The following is an 18505-nucleotide window of genomic DNA, read 5'->3' on the forward strand; positions in this document are numbered from 1 at the left end:
TGTATTTTATTTATTTTCGGGATTTAATTTTGTTTCTGAAACTCTATCATAGACTTCTTGAATTGAAAGGAAGTGCATTCAGTTCCTAGTAATACATAAAAATATTTGTTTTATAGTAGTATTTTTTATGGAATACGACATTAGTTCCTCACATATAGAATGTCGTTTTATACGTGCATCGTGTAAAAGAAACAAGTGGACGAATTTTAGGAATCGTTAGAGCATCCACATCCATGCTCTCGTCAACGAGCACGGATGTGGGCCCGGACCCACTTTTTCTGCCTGCTCTTAGGCAAGAGCACAACACCCATATCCGTACTCTTCCGCAAGGACGAACACAAGGGTCCCACCATTCCATTATTCAATTTAAATAAAAACATTTCCAAAAAATTAAAATACATTAAAAATACCCGGAATAATATTACAAAATACATTAAAAATTAAAAATTATATAATTAAAATCTTAAAAAATAAAAATTACATAATTAAAATCATAAAAAATAAAAACTACATAATTAAACTCCTAATCAATAAAATAATACAATATTGAACTCCTAAAATAAAAAAAAACCCACTACTCGTGGCCGAATTTCGCCCAAATATGTTTGATTAGGTCTTCTTGTAGCTCAACGTGGGTTCGAGTATCGCGCATTGTGTGCCTTGTTTCGATCCTCTCACCCACCGTCGTATGCACACCTCGGCGTGGGGGAGGCCTCGCGCTTGAGCTTCTGGCTTCATCCTCGTCATAAAAGCTAGCCGCCATCGGTCCTTTGTCGGCTATAATCATGTCGTGTAAGATAATACACGTGTACATGATGTTGGCAATATTTTTCACGTACCACAGTCGAGACGGGGCCTTCACAATGTTGAATCGGGCTTGAAGGACCCCAAAGGCTCTTTCGACGTCTTTCCGCGCAGACTCTTGACGCTGCGCAAAAAGAACCCGTCTCGGGTCTTGCGGGTTGCTAAGCGTCTTCACGAAAGTCGACCACCTTGGGTAGATACCATCGGCAAGATAGTAACCCATGCGGTATACACGTGAAGTCGATCGCCGGTGCTACACCATTCAACACATCATTGAAGAGGTGTGGAGAATAGAGCACCTTCAAGTCGTTGTTGGATCCGGCAACACCGAAATATGCATGCCAAATCCATAGGCGGTAGTCGGCGACCGCTTCAAGGATAAGTGTTGGGCCGCCGCCTTTATGGCCGCTTAAGTGTTGTCCCCTCCAAGCAGTCGGGCCTTCGGACAATTCTTTCACCTCCAATGCATGCTGCAAAGCATATCGGGAAAGCCATGGACTGTTTCGTGAAGACGAAGCAACCGTTGGCAATCATCGGTGGTGGGTGCCCGAAGGAATTCATCACCGAAAGCTGAACGAACGCCCTCGCAAAATTTTTTAAGACAAGGGATTCCAGTGGACTCACCGACATGCAAATAATCGTCGAAGAGGTCGGCCGTTTGCCCAGTAGCGAGTTGTCGGATGGCACACGTACACTTCTGCAACGCCGAGAGACTTTGCCGACCGGCTGCATCTGGACCTGTTTGGAAGTATTCAACACGGGCGGACAATGTGTTGACAATACGCATAAACAAGCGCTTTGACATGCGAAAACGGCGCCTAAACTAATCTTCCGGAAACCGCGGCTGGTCGGAAAAATAGTCGGCAACGAGCCTTTCGTGGGCTCCCTCCCGGTCATGATGAATGTAGCGGCGAGTTGATCTAGTTGGTTGAGGAGGAGGGGCGGGGGTATTCGCTGCGACATATGCTTCATAAGCGGCACGATGTTGTTCGTAGTATTCTTGATTTTCGCGCTCCGCTTCCGCAATGAGATGGGTGAAATCCATTTGAGGTTTTGAGTGAAAGATGAAGGTGTAGATAAGTTGTATGAAAAATATGAATGAGAGATGAATGAGAGATGATTTGATGTGAAAAATGGATGATGAATGTGTGTATTTATAGATGATTTGGGGGGGGGGAGACAGAAAAACGGGCAAAAAACAGTCAATTTTTTGGGATTGTGAAAATATTTTTTTTGGTATTATTTTCGATTTTTTTTAAAAATTTAAAAAAATAATTTTCCAACGGATATGCCGTTGGTCAATCAGAACGCGCCACGTCGTCTGCTCGCTGGCACGAGCGTGCTCGATGCATCGGGCAGCGCTGTGCCAGCGGCGGACAGCGTCTCCCTGCCGCTGGTACGGACGGAAGGACGCGTCCCTGCTCGCCGATGTGGATGCTCTTATTGTGGATTGATTGAATTTGAATTTTGTGATATAGTGATGTTTAAAAATTTTCCAATTAATATAATTTGTACAAATTTAAAATGTGTTTTTATCTATTTTCATTTTCAATCTTTAATTATATCGCTACAACGAGTCATTAAATCTGTCATGAATGCAATTTAAATTAGGTTTTAATATTACACGATTAAAACTTGATATTATACAATAAAATATAATATCACACATTAAAGCATGATTAAAACTTTATCATGATTTAAATCTAATTAATAAAATTAAAGTATAATAATTTTTAATTGATAAAATTAATTAAAATGCTAATTTTATTTCTTATCGAATAATCAGAACCCAATCTGAATCCATCGTGTTCTTATTGGGTCAACCCGATAAGGATCCAACCAAACCCATTAATTTTATGCAAATTCGTGTCATGTCAAAAATTACGAGCCATATGTCTAATGAATTAAAATATAGTGAGAAATAAAAAATAAAATAATAGATTTATTATCTAAGCTCAATAATAATTAGAATTTTCACTTTTTTTTAACAAAAACGCCCTTTGTGGACGGGGGGTTTAGGCAGACCCCAACCCGTAAATACGATCAAAATGTAATGTTCCAAAAGCATGATCTTAGCCCAAAAGTGACTAAGATCTAAACAAGAACATGGAGATGCAAAGTAGAGGTTCCACAAGCCGGGATCCTCCGAATTCAAGTGGAAAAAGATGACAAAATACACTAATTAGAATTTTCACTTTTGATTTCATGCATTGCATAACCGACATGCTATGTGTTTATATTATATACTGCTTATTTTCAAATTTCAAAAAATAAAAATAATGGAGACCCTGTGCTGGAAGAGCTAAGGGTCGAATCGACGTACCATTAAACTCAACTAAACGGGCCGAATCATGTTAGTATCTAAAAACCCATGTTTAAGCCCAGTTTACTTTTCTTAGAACCATTAGGCCATCCGCAACGCTGTCACTTAACCGTCCCTTAAATTACTATTTATAGGCCCCACTGTACTTTTTTACTCCATCAATTAACTAAGGGACGGAACCTGCAACCCTCCGTCCCTTAACCGTCCCTTAAATTACTATTAATTCAATTTCATTTTTTATTCTTATTTCCAACCAAATTCAGTTAAAAAAAACACACTTCATTCAAAATAAAATAAAATTACAACATAAAATAAAAATACAACCTAAAATTAAAAAAAATAAAAAACACACATAATTAAAATCCTTAAAAAATTAAAAATGACATAATTTAAAATACAATTTTATAGAAAATAAAAAAAAAACTACTCTGCCGGCGAATCATCCCCCGGAGGCGGTGGAGGTGCACTGAAGCCGTGATGAGGCGGAATGCCAAGTTGTACCGCCATAAACGCAATTCCGTTAAGATGGGCTTGGTATTGGGAAGGCGTCATGCTGGAAGTGTCCGCCATTGTGGCGGTCATGTACATGGACATAAGGGAATTTGAGGGTCCCGCCGCCATCACCAGACGAGTATTGGCCACCCGCCGTGTGCTTCGTGCACTTCGAGGCTGAGCCCGAGCTGGACCGCACACCGTCGGCCCATCTTTCCTCGTCCTTGACGACCTCCCAAACATCGACATATTTGAATTGTTTGCCGGTGTCATCGAAGTAGACCCGCAAAGCCGACCTCAGAATGTCAGTGGCGGGACCTGATGCGAATCGAATTGTACGTTTTTATTCCCCTAACTTTACATGATTTATATAGTTTGATGCTTGCAAAAGTATGTTTTATGGTGTAGGAATGAAGCCCGGATGGTGAAAAAGTTGTGCAAAAATTCGCCAAACTGTCCAGAAAGCTCTCAAAGGGAGGCACCCGGTCGGGTGCAATTTTTATTACACACGAAGTCCAGAGCATGCCACCCGACCGGGTGATATTTTCAGTTGCAAAAATCCACCCGGCCGTGTGGATCAATTTCAACTGCATTTCAGCAGTTTTCTCGGCAGTTTTGTGCGAAGAAAGAAGAAAAGGGAGAATTAGACAGGGAGATAGGAGACGGTTTTGGACAGAGACGGAATTGGATAGAAAAGAAGGGAGAAGAGGAAGAAGAAGGGAGGAGGATCCGACATCCAATCTTCATCATCTCGGAGACGGACTACAGCCGGCTATCGGAGAACACCATTAGTCTTACGGTTTTTCTTCTTTAGCATGTGTGGCTAGTTTTTCTTCATTGCTCCTAACACTAGTAGGATGAATTGATTGTAGAGATTCTATATTTAATCATTCGCTTTGGTTTTCGTCTATGGTTCGGATTTTATTTATGCTATGTTTTGATGCATCAAATGTAGTATATTAATTGCCTCTTTCCAATGTCTCTTTAACTTGGAAATTGGATGAAAACTTAGATGAAAAACTTGTTAATTTTATCTTGTTCAGAGATAAATGTACAAGTGAATATTGATGTAAAAAAGTCTTTAAAGTTGAATTAATACTTACTATGCATCTATATGAGTTTAGTTTGATGAGAAGATGTTTATGTGTTAAGTGTTCATCTAACCATATTATTTGTTAGTCTTAAGGAGTTAGTCTAGTATTTACCGCGCTTCCGCAGGAATATTAGTCTAATGAGTATGTACTTTTAGCTATGTGTTCAGCTAGCATTAGTACTATAATTCTTTAAGTATGTTCAATACTTTTAGAGTGTAAAATTGATCATCGTTCTCAATAGCTTATGAATTTGAATATAGAATAAATACAATAGTGATTCATCCGAATGTTGTTGGGAGCAATGTTCTTAATCTCTTGAGTTTCTCCACTTTCGTACTTTTGTTCTTAAATTTAGTTTATTAATCTTGTCAATTCTTGTTAAATAATCAAACGCCTCCATGTGGTTCGACACTCGAAGTACTACATTCGACGCTGTATTCTTGCAGTATCGTTGTAATATTAGAGTTATTTTTATTAAACTTGTGTGATCCTACACTTGATTCTTGAACTCGAACATTACACATCAAGTTTTGGCGCCGTTGCTGGGGAAGGCAATAAATTGTTTAATTTCTAGTTTGTTTATTTGTGTTTTATTTTATTTGATCTTTCTTTTTATTTTGAAGGTACTTACTTCGTGTTCTTGGGGGGTGATAGCCATCTACCACGTCTGGACTTGAAGACGAAGGAGTATATTTTATAGGTGATATTTTTCTAACTCTTAGTTTAGGTAGTTTAGTTTTCACTCAAGCATACACATTTTATAGGACTTACCCCGAAGTTGTCGAGAGGTCTCGCTTTCGGTTGTGGGATATATATTGTGTTTGTGTTTGGTGTCTTTTATGTTGCGCAGGTTATAAAAAATATTAAAAAAAACTGTGAATGCACACACGTTCAGAGGGTACACCACCGTTTGGATTACTCTGTTATCAAAGAAGGAGAAAGGGAGAGAAGAGCAGGATACGGACCTGGAAGCAATTTGACTCATCAAAATTGAGAGCAGAAAATTGGGAGAAAAAAAGTGACTAAGGAGGGAATGCATTTTGTGGTTGAAGAAGTGGGAAAAAGAAGAATCCTCCATAGCATCATCTTCAAGCTCCATGGTTTCAATAATTTTTATCTCCATTAGCTTTGTTCTTAGTTTGACCATGTTAGGCTAAGGATATTGTGTTGCTCCAAACATGTTGTTAGACAAATTAATTTCATGAATTTGTCTTATTGTCGTTTCTATCTCATGATCGTCTTTACTACTTGTATATTGAATGAAATTATCCCTCAAGGTGCATCTTTTGTGATAGTTTTACTTTCTTATTTTGATGTCTCTTTAGCTTGAAATAAGATGGACCAAAGTAGTATTGAATTATCAATTGGATTCGTTTAGATAGCAATTTGATAATGGATGTTGAGCATATTTGACACTGTTCTATGAATCTAGCGCTTCCGTAGGATTTTAGAATTGTGAAAGTTGGTTTTAAGAATATGTGTTTAGCTATTCTTTAACCATTGGTGATTAGCATGTTTAGTGCTTTCATCTTATTTAGCTTGTAATTGTCCCGCATGTTATGAGATAGAATAGAATATATAAGATAAATCCTCTTGTTGTCTACAATTGTTTGGAGTAACCATTTCTTCTCTTCATTCGTCTCAATCGTTTAATTTCTTGTAGTTGTTTTTGCATGATCTTTAACCAAAATGTTCAAATCAATTTATCTCTTTAGTATGTGTTTTGTTTGTTTTAAAGTTAAATAATCTTTACCTTCCCTGTGGATCGACACTCTTTTACTACACACGAAGCTGTAATCTTGCAGTGAATTGGTAATATTTGGGTAATTTAATTGAACTTGAGTGCAAAACTATCTTGTTTTAATAGACCAAAAATTACACATCAAGTTTTGGCGCCGTTGCCGGGGAGGCAACTGGTTATTTAATTTAGGATTCTTTTTGTTTTTATTTTTGTATAGTTTTCTAACATTTTATTTTTTGTTTCAGAGTTGTAGCTAGAAGACTAAGTCGAGCCAACGACTTTAAACAAATGCGCTAGTTGGGAGGCAACCCAATGAGTTTTTAGTTTTTTATTTTCTCTTAATAAATCGAGGGTTTTGTTTGCTCAATTCTTTCCTTCGATGTATTTTAATGAATTGAGTATTTTTCTTTTTATGTTGTTTTAATTTTTTTTGTTCGTGTAGGAGCAACATGGAGATAGGATTTACATTGGAGCTTATGAGAGAGTACACTGATAAACTCGGATTTTAACTGTTTTATTGGACATTAAACATGATCTTTTGTATACTTTCATTGCATTATCTTAGAGTTTATGTCCATATTTCACTATAAATATGCTTTGATGAGTTTATCTAGTGTTTAAAGTTAAAATAGGTAAAAGAGGGTCAAAATGAGCCAAGACGAGGCTGGGGTCTGCTTCAAACGTTAATCTTCCTAACAAGATGGGGTCCAAATCCTATTTTGAGGCGACCGTTGTCTTCATCATCGAAAGAGCTTCGCGTGGGTACCTCACACGCACCAATCGGAGTTCGGATGAGAGAGATATGGCCGATCTACGAAAGCCGCGCTGTCCAAAAAAATCTCACGCGGCCGGGTGAATTATTACCCTATAATTCCACCCGGTCGGGTGTCGCAAATTGGTCAGAAACTGGTCGAAAATCATCACCCGGCCGGGTGATTTTTACCCTTTATAATTCCACCCGGCCGGGTACGTTGTTTTGGCGTATTTTTATGCCAAAAATACGATTTTTTGATGGGGATTAAAAGAAGAAAAAGCCTAGGGTTCAAGCATTCTACACCTACCGCCTCCAACACTCACACACACCCCGAAGAACACTTTGAGAGAGAGAATTGAAGATTGAAGACTTCCAATCGGAAGATTGAAGTTGCCATTCCGTAGATTCATTCTTACAGGAGTATCTTAATCTTTTCTTCATGTATTTCGTAGAATCTTTTGTTTCAAACAGGGTTTTTATGAAGAACATGAGTAGCTAAACATCTCTTGTAGAATTCTTGGTGATGATGCATTGATTTCATAGTTTTTATCCGATTGATTTTGTTCTTGCCTTGCTCTTGTAGTTATTTGATTATTCTTGGGTTTATTCCTTTCAATTGCTTGATCACCAATTGCTTGTGTAGGACTAATTAGATTAATCGAGAGATGAAATAATTAATATGGAAATAAGAATAATGCACACCTTAATATAATAGAACTCGGGAGAGTTGAGGTTTTGAGTGAAGTCATTGACCTAATCGAGCTTTTGGGAGTTAGGAGTTTAGGATTAGAAGGGGACTTCGATCCTAGCCCCTAATCTACAGGTTTCTCACCTCGGGAAGGGGTTTAATCTATAATTGTCGGCTTAGTAACTCTAGAGACACCAAAAGGTAAGGCAAATCGATTGGATAAGAGCTTGGAATTGTGCATCGGATCCTTGAGTTCTGTAATTTTCCCTATATTATCTTTCCACATCCTTTTCACACCGTGTTTCCTTGTTCTTAATTGTTACTTGCTTACTATATGCTTTTATTAGTTGTTAGAACAAACCAAACTTTTCTTGATTGTCTAGATAGTAGTTGATTTTTGTTCTTGGTAGTTAAGTTGATATAAAATTGTCTTTGTGGGATACAATACTCTTGCTTACTAATTGCTACACTAGCCCCGTACACTTGCGGGTATCACTTGTGTTAAAATAAGTCGAGTCATACACCTACAAAGGAATATACACCCACCCTCCCACCCGAATGCACTATGGGTTTCATGCCAAGTTTGGGGGAGTATCCTATCCCTTTACTTTTTATGTTCTGCTTTGCATGCATTGAGGACAATGTAGCATTCAAGTTTGGGGGGGGTTGTTTGAGTTTCAATGATTTTTATGCATGTTTCTTGGGTGTATTGTATGATAAAGGTGTTTTGAATCATGTATTTGACGGGTGCATGCTAGATCTTCGGCTTTCTGGTTGGGAAATCTTGCTTGATTTTTCTTGATCTTTGAAGCTTAGGATGGATGAAATTGGTGCATGAATTTATTTGAAAGAGCAGGTTGTGATTACAACCGATTTCTTGAGTTGAGGAGAGTATGAATGTCACATGTCTTGTGGAAATTATCTTGGATCGATTTGCTTTATCGAGTTGTGTGCTTGCATTCATTTGTGTTAATGATATGGGAAGATAAGGCACTAAGATGAACTCCATGGCCAAATGATCACATGTCTAGTCCATCAAATGACCCCCTAGAAGCCACTTTGAGCTTAAATCCCCATTATTTGTGTAAACACTTAGCCATTCACTTAGCTACTTAAATAAGCCTCATTTTAGCCTCATCAATAAACCTTGTTACTATTTGGGTGCTAAATACGAGTTTGAGCTTTGTCGTTTGAGTTTTGAGTGTTGGGTGGTGTCTTGTAAAAGTGTAGACATTTTGAGACTTGATGTAATGCATAGGTGAAAAGAATGAAGTTCTTAGAAAAAAAAAAAAAAAAGACGACCTCCAAATTTGCAAAAGTCGAGTTCTTATCTAAAAAAGAAAATGAAAAGAAAGAAAAAGTTTGATGAAATAAAGATAGAGCTTCTATTTGTAAGATGTAATCTTGTCTAGAATGGATCTCAAGTTTGGGGAAGTGAGAGTTTGGTTGTAAAATCTTGTTGTTTGATCTTTGGAAGGAAGTTGTAGAGGGGAAGAATTTGGCACTCAAATGTGTAGCCTTTGAGCTCACTATCCATATTTATCCTACCTCATCCCTAGCCCCATTACAACCTTTTATCAAAGACCTTGGATCTTATTGTTGATACATTGTGGATGTTTTGTAAATAGCTTGGTAGAGTTGAAGAAGTTTGATTTGAAATCCGCGAGTCTATGTGATTAGTAATGCTTGACGAGTCAATGACGACGGTTTGAGTTGTATGATCTTATGCTTGGACTTACTTTAACATGGACCTTGACTTGAAGTTCTAGGTTGATGAGTGATTGTTCTTGAGAGTGGGAGATTTTGATTGGAAATGTTGGGGGTTTAGATTTTATCATTCACGTCCCTACATGATTCGCTCTTATGAAAACTTTTGTGAGTTGAGCTTTAAAGTTTTGTGTTTTATGTGATCTTGCTCGAAGACGAGCAAGCAAATAAGTTTGGGGGTATTTGATGCGAATCAAATTGTACGTTTTTATTCCCCTAACTTTACATGATTTATATAGTTTGATGCTTGCAAAAGTATGTTTTATGGTGTAGGAATGAAGCCCGGATGGTTAAAAAGTTGTGCAAAAATTCGCCAAACTGCCCAGAAAGCTCTCAAAGGGAGGCACCCGGTCGGGTGTATTTTTATGTCTGCTAATTCCACCCGGCCGGGTGCAATTTTTCTTACACGCGGAGTCCAGAGAATGCCACCCGACCGGGTGATATTTTCAGTTGCAAAAATCTACCCGGCCGTGTGGATCAATTTCAACTGCATTTCAGCAGTTTTCTCGGCAGTTTTGTGCGAAGAAAGAAGAAAAGGGAGAATTAGACAGGGAGATAGGAGACGGTTTTGGACAGAGACGAAATTGGATAGAAAAGAAGGGAGAAGAGGAAGAAGAAGGGAGGAGGATCCGACATCCAATCTTCATCATCTCGGAGACGGACTACCGCCGGCTATCGGAGAACACCATTAGTCTTATGGTTTTTCTTCTTTAGCATGTGTGGCTAGTTTTTCTCCATTGCTCCTACACTAGTAGGATGAATTGATTGTAGAGATTCTATATTTAATCATTCGCTTTGGTTTTCGTCTATGGTTCGGATTTTATTTATGCTATATTTTGATGCATCAAATGTAGTATATTAATTGCCTCTTTCCAATGTCTCTTTAACTTCCAATGTCTCTTTAACTTGGAAATTGGATGAAAACTTAGATGAAAAACTTGTTAATTTTATCTTGTTCAGAGATAAATGTACAAGTGAATATTGATGTAAAAAAGTCTTTAAAGTTGAATTAATACTTACTATGCATCCGTATGAGTTTAGTTTGATGAGAAGATGTTTATGTGTTAAGTGTTCATCTAACCATAATATTTGTTAGTCTTAAGGAGTTAGTCTAGTATTTACCACGCTTCCGCAGGAATATTAGTCTAATGAGTATGTACTTTTAGCTATGTGTTCAGCTAGCATTAGTACTATAATTCTTTAAGTATGTTCAATACTTTTAGAGTGTAAAATTGATCATCGTTCTCAATAGCTTATGAATTTGAATATAGAATAAATACAATAGTGATTCATCCGAATGTTGTTGGGAGCAATGTTCTTAATCTCTTGAGTTTCTCCACTTTCGTACTTTAGTTCTTAAATTTAGTTTATTAATCTTGTCAATTCTTGTTAAATAATCAAACGCCACAATGTGGTTCGATACTCGAAGTACTACATTCGACGCTGTATTCTTGCAGTATCGTTGTAATATTAGAGTTATTTTTATTAAACTTGTGTGATCCTACACTTGATTCTTGAACTCGAAAATTACACATCAGGACCTCTTCGGCTTAATGGTAGGCCTCAGTGACCTTTTCCCAGAAGCATTTCCTGGGTTGTTGATTCCCGACGATGGGATCATACGAGACGCTGATCCAGGCGTTGTACACCGCCAGCGTTTCTTTGGGGCTATACGGATGTCGGCCTAGATCCTTTTCATCCTCGTCTGCCTACGCCTCCGCGCTGGAGCTTCCACCGCCTTAGCCTCTTCCTCCGCCTCGGCCTCCTCCACCGCCTCGGCCTTCTTCCGGAGTGGGATCAACGAAATAATCCTTTCGAATCTGGGATAATCCCTGCGAATACCTCGGGGCGGAGGGAAGGGCGTATGCATCCACATCAAAATGGGGTGGTTGGAACCCCCCCCGGCATCGACGAACCCTGGGTGCCTGGCGTCGACGAACCGGAACCGCCACCGAGGACATTGTACATGCACCCCCAGTCGCCGAATGCGTTGATGTCAAACCCGCCGGAGCCGCCACCGCCAGAGTTTCCATCGCCGGACATTTTGTGATGAGAGGTTAGATGAAAATTGGAGAGGAAATGAAGATGATTTGGGAAGAGTAGATGTGTATTTGTGTGTGAAATGAGGATGAAATAGGAGTATTTATAGAGTAAAAAAATAATTAAAAAATAAAAAATTGAAAAACCGGTATTATAATGGTAATATTACCGTTTTTCATTTTTTATTTTTATTTTTATTTTTTATTTAATTCAATTTTTTTTAAAATGAATTATTGCGTCAGCGTGACGATGCCCACTCGCGGGCCGGCGAGTGGGTGTCACGCATGGCGCCGGAGCGCGCCACGTCGCATCGGCGCGTGGCGAGACGTCTCGCCAACCGTCGCGGCGTGACGGAATGCGGAACGGGCTGGGGACGAGACGGGGTGCTGCAACGCGTCACGCCGCCGTCCCATCCCTTCGTGACGGAATACGAGCCACTCGCGTGACACGTTGCAAGTGGCCTTATTAGCTAAAGAAAAAAATAATTAAATCTAATCTTGGTTACTACTCTTGAAGTGAGAAGAAATGATTGTGGAACATCCAGTGAAATTTGGGCCTCAAATTTTACCGTAAGAGTATCAGCAATGGCGCCTGTCTCGGCGGACGTCCGACCGGCGTGCCGGACGTCTGCGCGGGACGTCCGCCATTAGGCGAGAGAGGCACGGATAAGGGCGTCCGCTGCGGACACCGGAGTTCTGCGGCATTCCTGGGACGTCTGTCATTGCGTTGACACAACGGACGTCCGCACGGACGTCCCGATTTTTTATTTTTTTTAAAAACTCTATATATGTTACGGACATTTTTAAGGAGTTTCGAACATTGTAAATCAATCCTTCGACTATCAGAAATTATATTTCCGGTTGAATTTTCTACACAGCAACTTTAATGTAAATCAGCTCGACCCCAGCTAGGGGCTCTGCCCCTTGGACCCCGCAACTCGGGGGCGCTGCCCCCGAACCTCTGTCTAATCATAATGAATTCAAACAAGCGTGCACTCCGCACTTCCAAACTTATATGATGTCTCATTATGACAATATTGATCAATCAAGTTAATCCGATTACACTAAAATAACCAACACGACATGCGCCAAAAACAAGCCCATATTCGACTCCAGAACGATATAATTGAAGAAGTATGGCAGCGGAGGGGTCATCGTGGATGAAATTTGTATTTATTGAAGTGTACTTTTTTAGTTTTTTTTTGTTGAAATGTACCTTTCTTTTTTTATTTAATGAAATTTTTATTTCGTAATCGTGGCGAAATTTATTCCGTAAATTGTTTAATTCTGGAAATTGTTTAATTTGTGAATTTTTATTATTGTGGGAAGTCTGTCGGGATGTCCATGAGGATGTCCGTATGACGTGGCATCCGCTGTAGGATGTCCGTATGACGTGGCAGGAGGTGTTTTTGGGATGTCCGTCGGGACATCCGCACCACTGCTAATGCTCTAAGATAAATAGTTAGCCGGATAAGTTTGAGTACACTTTGTAAATCTTTATCGGAACAATACCAAAAATCGTCCCAATTTTGAGCAGCATTTTTTATTTTGAATAAGTAAAATTGTTTTCTGATACTCTCTCCGTCCTCAAAGAGTATGAACTTTGGGTTCGGCACGAGTTTTAATAAATAAGGGAAAAGGTAAGAGAGATGGGAGAAAGGATAATGGAAATAATGTTAGTGGAGAGTGATGTCCACATTATTATAATGATATAAGTGTTAATGGTAATGATATAAGTTGTAAATAAAATTATGTGTATTGGTAGTATGTTGTTTGCATTTTTTTAAAATTAGAAAGTTCATACTCTTTAGGGACGGACGTAAAAGGAAATAGTTCATATTTTTTTGTGGTGTTCGGTTGCCAAGATAAAATAATACCAAGATATAATCTAGGATTGAGTTATGAGATCATTTTAGTCATAGGGGGTTAGTAATGACTAATTATCCCATGATTATCCATCTATGATTGAGTTGTGAGATTGAATCTCATGAATCAAACACACTACAAATTTAATTTCGGATACAATCTTGCAAACTGAACACCCCATTTGAGGACCGCGGGAGTATAAATGTGTAATTCAATTCTTTAGAGCATACATAATAGGAAGGATTTCCCCACGGACTAGCACTAGGACTTCCCAAAAACATCTTCTGCCACGTCACTAGGACTTCGCACCCCACTGCCGCATCACTAGGACATCCCACTACACAATAGTGGACAAGCACTAGGACATGCCGGCGGACAAGCATAATAATAAAAATTCACAAATTCACAAATATGCAATTACGGAATTAAAATTTCGACACGAATACGGGTGGAGAAAGTGCAATAATAATTTTATTAAATAAAAAAATTAAAATAATACAATGCAACAAAAAAACAACAATTTAAACAAAGTTTGGTATGCCTTGAATCTTTATAGTTTAGTATGATATGTTTATGTTTTAGACCTTCATTTTCGACGATCGTTGGGTATGATATGAAGTGCAAATGAAATGAAGTGTAACGAGCCGGATACATAGAGTTGAAATTTAAAAAAAAAATAAAAAGTAAAAAAATCAAAAAATGCTCTCGTCCGTTGAGGACTCACAATAGCGGACGAGCAGACGGACGAAACGAGAAATCCGACAGATGAGAGGTCGCCCGTCTAGCTCGTCGCGAGCCACTCGCCGGTCGCAATAGTAGACGAGCGCGACGGACGAGCGGCTCACTGGTCGCTCGTCCGCTAGATGTTCTTAGTAGTAGTAATTGAATAGGGAGGGTAACACGGAGAATATTGATCTTGCTTGTGAGCTTCTCCACTTTAACACCAAATACGGGGTTTATCTGATTAAAGTGGGTTCGAAATATTTTAGTGGCGTACCCAAAGAGCCCTTGCATTTGTTGGCAGGTAACTTTCTCTTTTTTCTTCTAAATGGAGTGATATTCAAAATTTCAGTGGCGTGTATATAATAGTTATTGATTCTCTTTTCCTGTTTATAGCTATTAGCCTATTACTATGATTCAGACTACAGTCAGTATACTTAAGTAAGTAAATATCTTGCACATGCATAATTCTTTAATTTGTCGATAATCTTAATCGATTATATGAATTCATAAGATTTTTATCGCTATATGAAAAATATATCATTCCTTCTTTTATAAAACAGACAAATCAAATTCCATAAATAAAACTTTGTTTTCCAATATTTATTCGAAAAATCAATATTTATTGGGTTTTTAAACTTTTCTGCGTGCTCTGCAATGATGGGAAATAAATAAAAGACTGGAACCTGAAAAGAGATGATTTTTATTCAAAAATTCACTTTTCCAAAACATTAAAAAAAATGGGAGAAGAGGAAGCGGAACATCCCCAAAACTCACCACTCAGCGCCGGCCACCATTTTCCGGTGGGTTCCGCAGTTGAAGTACAGGAAAGCGACGCAGGCGTACGTTTCGTCGGCAACGTGGTCCCTCTTCCCAGAAATATCGACCCCGAAAATCAGGGGAAGCTTCACTTGACGTACAAAACTCTCCTGGCGCGCAAAGGCCGGTCGGGCCGCCTGCACGAGTTCGTCGACGCCTCCGCCTCCGCCGCCGCACAAGGCGGGCAAGCGCTTCGAGGTGGACGACCTCGTCGAAGCGTACTACAAAGACGGCTGGTGGGAGGGCGTCGTCACCGCCTCGGTGGACGGCGGGGAGAGGCTCGTGGTGACGTTTGAGAACCCTCCCGACGAGCGCGAGTTTGCGCCGTCGAGGCTGCGGCCGCTCTGGGATTGGGCCGATGGGGTTTGGACCTTTCCTCAGAGAAAGGGGGAAAATGTGAATTCGGGCTTTAATGTGGGAGAGAAGGTGGAGGTTTCGATTGAGAGAGATGGTGGGGATTGTGATTTTAGGGGCGCTTGGTTTCCGGCGGTGATTGTGAGGGATTTGGGGATTGGGGTTTATTCGGTGGAATTGAAGGATAAAAATGGCGGGAGTGTTGAAGAAGAGGTTGAATGTGGTCGAATTAGGCCTTGCCCTCCGGTTCTAGGCGATGGGAAATTTGGGGTTTTTGAGAAAGTGGATGCGTTCTTCGATTATGCGTGGTGGAGTGGATTGATTATGAAGAAGGTTAAGATGAATGAGTACATTGTGTATTTTGAGCACAGGGATTCTACTAAGAAGATGGATCGGCCGGAATTGAGGCCGCATTTGGAATGGAAGGATGGGAAATGGGTAATTGAAGGCGTCGCCGAGGCGGCGGCGTCATCGACGCCAAAGTCGTCGAAAAGTAGAAGAAAATCGACCTTTTCTGATTCTAGGGTTTCTCTGAAAAGGCACAAGCCCCAAATTGAACACGCAAATGGAGAAACAGAGCATGTTGATGAAGTCGGAGATGATGTTGAGTATGATCGAGAGCGGCGCTCGAAACGGATACAGGATGTACACATTCCAGCGATGCTGCCATTGATTGATGATGATGATGATGATGATTCTAGGGCACCAAATTCTGCGCAGAAACTGCCGTTTGTGAAACGGAACGCTATTTGGAAATCGATTGAGTCGATGGAGGTGCTGCGGAGGATGCCACAGAGGCCGCATTTTGAGCTGCTGAGTGCCTTCAAGGAGAGCCAGCGGGAGGGGCTGGCAATAGGGTGTATGGTGACCTTCACGAACGCGGTGGAGGCGAGCCGCGTGCTGAAGTTCAGCGATCCGAAGAGTGTGGCGGACGACCTTAAGGAGACGGTGTTGGACTTAGAGAGGTATGGTTTCAAATTTGGGGCGGTGAGGGAGCGGGTGATGAAGTTGTTGTGGGTCGGGCTAAGGGGATAATGGAGCAGATTGAGGTGCGGAGTGGGAGGAGGGGGGGAGATTGAGAGGGATATACGGGTGATAAGCGAGCATTTGGGGAGGCTGGAGGAGCAGCTTAAGCTGGCGGAGGTGGAGGTGGAGATGGAGATCGGGCGTTTGCAGGGAGGAGAATCGGCAGCAGGTGGAGAGTTTGAGGGGTGAGTGCCTGTGTGTAGTAGCAATGGCGATTGGAGAGGAGTGTGCATGGTTTAGAATAGTGGGGGGTTTATTTTGTCCTTTTGAAGCTTTGGCATTTTAGGTGTCTCTTTTGCCTTTGGTTTTTAGTTTAAGTTGAATTAGATGAGAGGAAGCCTTGTTGTAATTATAAAGTTAGTATTTACTACACACTGCTCTCTACTCTTGATTGATAGATACCATTGCAAACAACAAGAAGTGATTAAATAAATAATGACCAAAGGTGTGAATCTATTTACATGCTCCATTTAGTGAAAGATTCTTCAAATACAAAGGTGGGGAAAAAGAGAGTTGTTCGAGTGTGTAGGATTCGACAAATTGGCAGTGCCACCATTCATTCATTCATCAACAATTCTCTCAATTCTAAGTTACATTTTTGTATTTTGGTATATTGAGCATTTGATTCGTATTTTTTCTCGTATAATAGGACAAAATATTGAAACATTCTTATATTAGCTTGGGTTAATTGAGGATAATTTGTCTCTAAATTCTTAAATTTTCACTAACTTTTAATTTTGTTGATAACTTTAAAATATATCTATAAATTACTAAATTATTGGTTTGTTTTGATTTAGCAACTAATCAAAATTCTAAAATTAATATAAATTGATGAACGTCAACCTTAATGATGTCATATTATAGGCAATGAATAATATCGTATTAGTACATTAAATCAAATAATTTATTTGTTAAATTATAATTTATATTTAAAAAAAATGAGGTGGAACTTGGAAGTAAGAACGAAAAATGAGAAATGAGATTAAAGGGATTACAACAAATTAAAATATTTAACTTAGTATAATATATAAGTTGGTGTTTTGGTTAACGTTCGAGATCGAGAATAATTTAGTGCATTTATAGACAAATTGTCTAGTTGATAATATAGTCAAAATAAAAATTTAACAGATGTTTAAGAATACAAAAGCAAATACCTTCAATATTTGTCTTATTAAAAATAGAATGTTTCTTTTTTCCGATTATCCTACTAAAATTTATACATTTTCTAAAATAAAAATAATATTACTATCATTTCTATTTTTTTCTGTATTATTTTAATTTCTTTTAACTTATCTCATAAAATAATAGTACAATATAAAACTCTGCCGAAAAGTAAGTACTCCATTTCGTATCTAGTGAGAGTATTATTTATTAATAACACAATATAAAACTATGCCGAAAAGTAAGTATTTCGTATCTAGTGAGAGTATTATTTATTAATGCCACTACTTTGTTCTATAATTTATCAATTTTTTGTAGTATAAAAATGTTGAAGTCCTAAAATTTAGCAACTTTTTATAAGACAGTCCACGAAAAAAGAAAAAAAAAAAACTAATGTAAATAAAGAAGAATAAACCACTCCTTTCTTAATTGACCTGACATTAATGTAGGTTGTCAATGGCGCCCATCCCGGCGGATGTCCGGCCGGCGTGCCGGAGTTCGGCGCGGGACGTCTGCCGTTGCGCTGTGGTGATGCGGATATGGACGTCCGTTGCGGACATCGGAGTTCCGCAGCGTTCCCGAAAATTGCGTTTACCCCACAGACGTCCACTATTGCGTTTACCCCACGGACGTCCCGATTATTTTATATTTTTTTCTGAAAATTCTATAAATACGGCGCGGATGTCCGCCGCTGTGCAGTGGAAAGTCCTTATGACGTAGCAGGAGGTGTTTTTGGATGTCCACGGGGATGTCCGCCGGGACATCCGCACCACTGTGGATGCTCTCAGACAACCCCATTTCCGCCCAATGCCGACTCCACCGCCCACTCTCTCCTCTCATTCCAGAATTGAGTTGAG

At 39.4% G+C, this 18505-nt stretch overlaps 1 protein-coding gene across 1 annotated transcript; it reads left to right on the top strand.

Moving 5' to 3' along the window:
* Positions 1-15206: 15206 nt before the first annotated feature.
* LOC121770727 (DUF724 domain-containing protein 2-like) lies at positions 15207-16884 on the top strand (the record flags this gene model as incomplete). Its single annotated transcript, XM_042167488.1, has 1 exon — positions 15207-16884. A coding segment is annotated over one exon (1290 nt), but the record flags the coding sequence as incomplete, so codon positions are not given.
* Positions 16885-18505: the final 1621 nt, after the last annotated feature.

The sequence above is a fragment of the Salvia splendens genome, chromosome 16 (assembly GCF_004379255.2).
Source record: "Salvia splendens isolate huo1 chromosome 16, SspV2, whole genome shotgun sequence".
Lineage (NCBI taxonomy): Eukaryota > Viridiplantae > Streptophyta > Magnoliopsida > Lamiales > Lamiaceae > Salvia > Salvia splendens.